The following is an 8,338-nucleotide window of genomic DNA, read 5'->3' as shown; positions in this document are numbered from 1 at the left end:
TACAAAAGAAAATTGGACTTACAGTTCACTTGGCTGAGGAGGCCTCACAATCACGGAGGAAGGCAAAGAAGAGCAAGTCATGTCTTACATGGATGGAGGTGGGTAAAGAGAGGAGAGCTCTCTTATAAACCCATCAATGGGCTTATAAAGGGGAGTTTTATAATTCCATCAGATCTCGTGAGACTTACTCACTTTCACAAGAATAACACAGGAAAGTTACCCATGATTCAGTTACCTCCCACTGGGTCCCTCCCACAACACATGGGAATTCAAGATGGCATTTGGATAGGGACACAACCAAACAATATCAACTAAGAACCCAAAAACAAATGCAAAACAACAACAACAACAAAAAGATAAATAGATGAGACTTAAACTAAAAAGCTGCACAGCAAAAGAAATAATCATCAGAGTAAACAGATAACCCATATAGTGGGAGACAATTTTCACAATCCATACATCCGACAAAGCACTAATGTCCAGAATCTACAAGGAACTCAAACAAATCAGAAAGAAAAAAAAATTAATCCATCAAAAGTGGGCTAAGAACATGAATACACAGTTCTAAAAAGAATATACAAATGGCCAACAAATATGAAAAAATACTGAATATCACTAATGATCAGGGAAATGCAAATCAAAACCACAATGCGATACCATCTTGCTCTTGCAAGACTGGACATAATCAAATGATCAAAAATAATAATTGTGGATGTGGTGAAAAGGGAACACTTCTACACTGTTGGTAGGGATGTGAACTAGTACAACCACTATGGAAAACAGTGTGGAGGTTACTTAAAGAACTAAAAGTAGATCTACCATTTGATCCCACAATCCCACTACTAGATATTTACCCAGAGAAAAAGAAGTCATTATACAAAAAAGATACTTGTGCATGCATGTTTATAGTAGCATAATTAGCAATTGCAAAAATATGGATCCAGCCCAAGTGCCCATAATCAACAAGCGGGTAAAGAAAGCGTGGTATATGTATACCATGGAATACTACTCAGCCATAAAAAGGAATGAAATAATGGCATTTGCAGCAACCTGGATGGAATTGGAGACTATTATTCTAAGTGAAGTAACTCAGGAATGGAAAACCAAACATCATGTTCTCACTCATATTTGGGAGCTAAGCTATGAGGACACAAGCACAAGATTGATATAATGGATTTTGGGGACTCGGGGAAAGGATGTTGGGGGGTGAGGGACAAAAGACTACACATTGGGTACAGTACACACTGCTTGGGTGATGGGTGCACCAAAATCTCAGAAATCACCGCTAAAGTACCTATTCATGTAACCAGACACCACCTGTTTCCCAAAACACTATTGAAATAAATAATAAAATAAAAACAATAATGTACTCTAAAAAGGAACTAAACTTTTCTACCTCACTTTTTTTCTCTTTTTAGCATTTCCTATCTTTTACAGTGCTCTTGCTTTTCGTCTTTTTTGTATCTTTTCTCTAAATATATACAAAATTAAATTGGAAATTTAAATTTCTTCTGCCTTGCAAGTGAATTTCTTTAATGTTTTGGAACTATAACTTTAGTTTAACAAAAGCACTAATCCAGGGTACTGAGATAGTATTGTTGGAGGATACAAAGATAGATAAGGTTTGTCTTTGTGCTCATTATATACTTTCTAATTATTTAGATAAATCACTACCCTACAATGGAGACTCTGATTGTAAAAACTTTGTAAGCAGTGTTGTATTTAGACTGAAATAATAGGTAACAAATTTATTTGTAATAACAAGAAAAGACACCAACAAAATCAATATCTTTGATATGATTATTTAAGGAGTGGTGGACTTTGGAATTATTATAGAAAACACTGAAGAAGGGCATTTCAGATAAAGGAAACAGCATGAACAGAAACATAAGTCATCCAGGAACAAGTCAGCCAGTTTGATTAGCTTTAGTGTAGGGTAGAATAGTCATGGAATATGATGCTACAAGGGTTAGCAAGGAATTCAAAGATCGAACTTCACAGCATGTAGTTAAGTGGAAAATTCATGAGGAGCCCTTAGATTTTCCAAGATATGGGTATGACTTGATTTGAGCTCTTGTTAACATGATGTGGCAGCAGTGGGTGGGCAGAGCACTAAGTCTTTTTAGGGCAATGAAACTATTCTCTATGATACTATAATGATGGATACATGTTACATCATTAAATATTTGTGAAAACCCATGGAATACATAACACTAAGAATGAACTCTAACATAAACCATAAACTTTGGGTGATGATGTGTTAATATTGATTCATCGATGCCAAAATATGTATTACTACCACAGTGCTAAGGTATGTTGATAGTAGAAGAGGTTGTGAGTGTGTGGGGGCAGAAGATAAATGGAAACTCTGTGTACTTTCTGTTCAGTTTTACTATGAACCCAAAACTGGTCTGAAGACAGAGGCTATTAAACAAACCAATAATAGAACAGATTGGGGTAACAAACGAATGCACTAAATTATCAATGGAAATAAAATCTACAGAAAATAGGTATAATGTTCAAAAAAAGGTTAGAAACTACAAGATTTGGAGAATTGAGTAGAAATAGAGAATGCATGATAAATGAAAAAAATTAGAAAGAGAAGGATGGTGTTAGTTTAGATAAAAAGAGTTTAAAACTTTGGGATGCCTAGATACGGATGTACTACGAATGTGTTATAAAAACCAAAACCTTAGCAAGAGTCAAGAGTAGTCTTTTACTTAAGTAGCTAAAATCTAATGAATGTTCAACACTTTTCCATAGTTTCTCAACTACAGGTGATTCCAGAGAACAAATGCTCTTTCCTGATGCAAGGCTTTCAGAAGCACTGTTCTGCCTACCTTTCTCTTCTCTTTTTACCTAAAACATTTTTATTCATTCTTCAAAGTTAAGCTAAAATTTTACTTCAGAGAATGATTCCCTGGCTACGGCCACTATACATATTTGGTGAGTCTCCAATATTACCCTTTGATTTAACATGGTATTTTCCCTTTGTAACACTGCTCATAATTGAAATGTAAAATTTAAAAAATACTATGCTTTTATTTAGTTCATGAAATCTATGCAGTTTGGGCAGTGTATATCTTACTGACTGCTTTATCATTACTACTTGACACACTGAAATATCCATAGGAAGTAATTGCTATGTTTGTTCCTACAAAAACTTATGTTGGAATTTGATCTCCAGTGTGACAGCATTCAGGAGGTGGAGCCTAATAGAAAGTGTTTTGACCTTTTCCTGTTAGGCAAGAGCTGCGTGAGGCGAGGGTCTCAGATGCCTTTTCTCGTTTTCATCATATAGACAGAACAGTTCTGATGCAAAGGTGGTCAATGTATCTAAAACCCAAATAACCTTCTGTAAGAAATGTGGCAAGTATCAACCTCACAAAGTGACACAGTATAAGAAGGGCAAGGATTCCTTGTATGCCCAGGGAAAGAGGCGCTATGATCAGAAGCAGAGTGGCTATGGTAGGCAGACAAAGCCAATTTTCCAGAAGAAGGCTAAGACCACAAAGAAGACTGTGCTAAGGCTGGAATGTGTTGAGTCTAACTGCAGATCCAAGAGGATGCTGACCATTAAGAGATACAAGCATTTTAAACTGGGAAGAGATAAGAAGAGAAAGGGACAAGTGACCCAGTTCTAAACTTTGGGATGTTTTTCTTTTAATTTTGAAGAGAAAATGTTGAAGCCATAGAAAAATTACCTGTAGGAAAATAAATACGTGGATACCCTTATGCAAAAAAAAGAAAGTGTTTTGATTGTGGGAAAAAAAATATTGATAGATTAATGTTCTTCTATGGAATAAGTTCTTTGTTTCCTGGGAATGGATTAGTTCTCTTCAGAGTGTGTTGTTAAAAAATGTATGGTTTTCTTAGTTCTATCTCTCTTGCTTTCTCTTTCTCCATGTCATCTCTTAGCACAACTCTGCTTCCTTTCTGGTTTCACCATGACTAGAAGCAACGTGAGGCCCCCACCACATGGAATTGCCCAATCTTGGACTTTTCAGCTACCAGAATCATGAGCCAAATAAACCTTGTTTCTTTATAAGTTACACAGTTTCAAGTATTCTCTTATAGCAACATAAAATGAACTGAGACAGTGATGATAAATATTTGTTGAGAAAAGGTTGAAAGAAACCAGGGATTGGAAAAAGAGAAAGTTTTAGAGTCTAGAAATATTTCCTCTTTTTAAAGAATTCATACAATATAAAAAGCCCTGTATGTTCTGAAAGGGGATAGCTTTACATTTTTTAGATAGTGAAACACTAGGTTGAGAACTACTAGGGATAAATGGTTTATGTCTCTTTTGTTTGAAAATGCAGAAAAGTAGAAAAATGACTCATTTTTATGCTGCCAGAGCTTAGTTTACATCTATTGTTCTACTAGTTGTGAGACATCAGGCATATTTCTTAACCTCACAGTGTTGAGCTAAGCAACTTGAGCAAGTTCAGCAGTACATCCCTTTGTGTAAGCACTTAAAGATCAAATTCTAGAAATACCAGGTATTTAGCCTCGCAGGATTCTAGACACCTATATGCTTAATTCCCAATTTTTATCTTTAAATAACATAGGGAGAAAACTTTGTATCATAGATGTATACAGATATAAATAGATAGATGATCATGATAGAGAGATATAGAAGTGTAGATATGTCAACATTTCCTTAAAGACTTTTGTGTATATCATAGATGTGTAAGTGTTTTATATACATATTAGGTTGGTGCAAATGTAATTGCAGTTTTTTGTACTGTTGAATTTTGCTGTTTGATATTGGAATATACTCTTAAATAAATGTGGTTATGTTATACCTTATTTTAATGAGCATTTCTTGCTTTATGATTTTTTGCTAATGACTTATTACTTGCTGTTTATTTTATGTTCATTTTAGACTATGGAAGTGATGTTAGGCAAAAAGCAAATTTGAGCAATTTTCTTATTCAAAAAGCAGCAGAAACAACTTGCAACATCAACAATGCATTTGGCCCAGGAACTTCTAATGAACATACAGTGCACTGTTGGCTCAAGAGGTTTTGCAAAGGAGACAAGAGACTTGAAGATGAAGAGCGTAGTGGCCAGCCATCAGAAGTTGACAACAACCAATTAAGAGCAATCCTCACGGTGAATCCCCTTACAACTACATGAGAATTTGCTGAAGAACTCAACGTTGACCATTCTGTGGTCGTTTGGCATTTGAAGCAAGTTGGAAAAGTGAAAAAGCTCAGTAAGTGGATGCCTCATGAGCTGAGTGAAAAAAAAAATTGTCCTTTTGAAGTGTCATCTCTTATTCTATGCAATAACAACAAAAAATTTCTCGATTGGATTGTGAAGTGCGATGAAAAGATTTTATACAACAACTGGCAACACCCAGCTCAGTGGTTGGATTGAGAAGAAGCTCCAAAACACTTCTCAAAGCCAAACTTGCACCAAAAAAAAGGTCATGCTCACTGTTTGGTGGTCTGCTGCCAGTCTGATCCACTTCGGCTTTTTTGAATCCCAGTGAAACCATTACATCTGAGAAGTATGCTCAGCAAATTGAAGAGATGCACCAAAAACTGAAATGCCTGCAGCCAGCAGAAAGGGCCCGATTCTTTTCCATGACCACGCCTGACTACATGTTACACAACCAATGCTAACACAGGAACAGAAAACCAAACACTGCATGTTCTCACTCATAAGTGGGAGTTGAAAAATGATAACACACGGACACAGGGAGGGGAACAACACACACCCGGGCCTGTTGGGATTGGGAGGCAAGGGGAGGGAGAGCACTAGAACAAATACCTCATGTATGCGGGGCTTAAAACCTAGAGAACAGGTTGATAGGTGCAGCAAACCACCATGGCACATGAATACCTGTGTTAGGAAGCTGCACATTCTGCACATGTATCCCAGAACTTAAAGTAAAATAAAATAAAAATTAAAAAGTTGAAGGAATTGGGCTACGAAGTTTTGCCTCATCAGCCATATTCACCTGACCACTCACCAACCAACTACCACTTCTCCAAGCGTCTCAACAACTTTTTACAGGGAAAATACTTCCACAACCAGCAGGATAATGAAAAATGCTTTCCAAGAGTTTGTCGAATCTGGAAACATGGATTTTTATGCTACAGGAATAAACAAACTAATATCTCATTGGCAAAAATGTGTTGATTGTAATTGTTCCTATTTTGATTAATAAAGATGTGTTTGAATCAGCTATAATGATTTGAAATTTACAGTCTGAAACCACAATTACTTTTGCACCAACCTAAATATATATATATATATGTTACATTGGAAAAATGTTAGGTATGTATGAACATACACATGTATCATGGTAACACTGACAAGAAGAAAAACTATATACCACATCTGCCTTCATATGGAAGACAATCTATGTGGAGTATATTGAACTATTTTGAACTAAAAACAAAGGGCCTCAAGGTTAATGTCACCTAATTGCCCATTCTATCGGCAGATGCAACTGTGGAACCATGTAAATAGTAGTGTCAAACCAAACCAGAAAGATATAGTCTAGATGTATCTATGACTTGGAGTCACATTCCGGCAAATAGGTCAGAACATTAAAAAATCGAGGGGAGAGAGTGGTGAAAACTCTAAAAATAATAGCAAAATACAGTCCAACAGTTTAGAGGAAACATCCTCTGAGCCCCTAGTTCCCTGCTTGTAAAAGAACAATGCTGCCAGGCGCGGTGGCTCAAGCCTGTAATCCCAGCACTTTGGGAGGCCGAGGCGGGCGGATCACGAGGTCAGGAGATCCAGACCATCCTGGCTAACACGGTGAAACCCCGTCTCTACTAAAAATACAAAAAATTAGCCGGGCGTGGTGGCGGGCGCCTGTAGTCCCAGCTATTCAGAGAGGCTGAGGCAGGAGAATGGCGTGAACCCGGGAGGCGGAGCTTGCAGTGAGCCAAGATCGCGCCACTGCACTCCAGCCTGGGGGACAGAGAAAGACTCCGTCTCAAAAAAAAAAAAAAAAAAAAAAAAAAGAACAATGCTATTAGACCAACCTCATGAAGTCATTCTGAAGACTAAATGATATTGTGTGCATCCTGAACCTGGCACATGGAAAGTACTCTGCAGATAGTAACCTGTGAGAGCATATGAAGCACTAAATATATTTAATTTTCACTGTTACATTTTTAACTACCTGTATTTAAGATGCAACTTCTGTGTTCTTTATTGCTTTAATGTTCAATATTGTTTAGTGTACATCTCTTGAACATATTCCTTCTCTCTGACTGTAGTTAACAATATGTTATATCTTTGAAAAATGCTAAGGGACTGAATTTTTATGTGTTGTTACATCAAAAATGATAACTATGTGTGGTAATGTATATGTTAGTTAGCTAGATTTAGTCATTCCATAATATACATATACTTCAAAGTATCATGTTTTTCTTGATAAAAATATATAATTTTGTCAATTAAAAAATAAAAAAGGCTATTGAGTGCTACTTTGACAGACTTTATATTACAACTTGCATTGCATAAAAATGTTAAGGATGTATAAGTTAAAATGGACAGTACCCTAGCTGAACGTAGTTAACAGAGAAAGTAAATTAAAGGCCTATATTCCTAGTTCTAGAATATACCTAAAAATATTTGCATAATGACTGTGGTTGCATATGTCTTCTTCAACTCTGTACCTCTTGGCACACACACACACAGATATATATATATATATACACACACAGTGTCATACACATAAATATATGTGTGTATGTATATCTATATTCTGACTGAATTCATATATATATTCATATATATACTCATATATACTCATATACTATATATATCTGAGTATATATAGATTGAATATATATGAATGTATACTAATTATATAAATTCACATGTATTAATATATAACATATATTAATATATGATTTTTGTATTATGAATCGACAGAATTAAATTTTTCTTCTTAATTGTTTTCGGCTTCCCAAATATGTCACTAAATTTCTAAACAATTTTTATTAATTAATCAATATTTGTCTGTTCTAAGCATTTTACACACATTTACTCATGCAATCTTCATAATGACCATAAAAAAGTCCCACTGTCCTTCTTACTTTACAAATGATAAATCTAAAGCAGAAATTGTATTTGTTTTCTTTTGCATACAGCTAGTAACTGGCAGCACTGAGATTATAATCCAGGTATCATAGCTCAGAGTCTGCTCCTAACCACTAGCCGAGCTACCTGCCAAAAACTGTTTTAGAAATGTAACATATATATCCTGTTGTATTATGTGCAATGTGTTTGTATTGTCACCTGCATTTCATAGATGAGGTGTCAGTTTCAGGTAAGTTCTCCAAAGTCTTACATACCAAGG

General features: G+C 35.7%; 1 protein-coding gene across 1 annotated transcript; it reads left to right on the top strand.

The window, feature by feature from the left end:
- Positions 1-1,947: 1,947 nt before the first annotated feature.
- Positions 1,948-3,644, top strand: LOC100584755 (60S ribosomal protein L36a-like). The gene is made up of 2 exons (XM_030828717.1): positions 1,948-2,054; positions 3,302-3,644. Exons 1-2 carry the CDS (start codon positions 1,948-1,950, stop codon positions 3,642-3,644), a joined length of 450 nt encoding a protein of 149 aa, XP_030684577.1.
- The last annotated feature ends 4,694 nt before the right edge of the window (positions 3,645-8,338 follow it).

This window comes from Nomascus leucogenys, chromosome 15 (genome assembly GCF_006542625.1).
Source record: "Nomascus leucogenys isolate Asia chromosome 15, Asia_NLE_v1, whole genome shotgun sequence".
Taxonomy (NCBI): Eukaryota; Metazoa; Chordata; class Mammalia; order Primates; family Hylobatidae; genus Nomascus; species Nomascus leucogenys.
The sequence above is the reverse complement of the archived record's forward strand: the minus strand, read 5'-3'. Positions and strand labels throughout refer to the sequence as shown.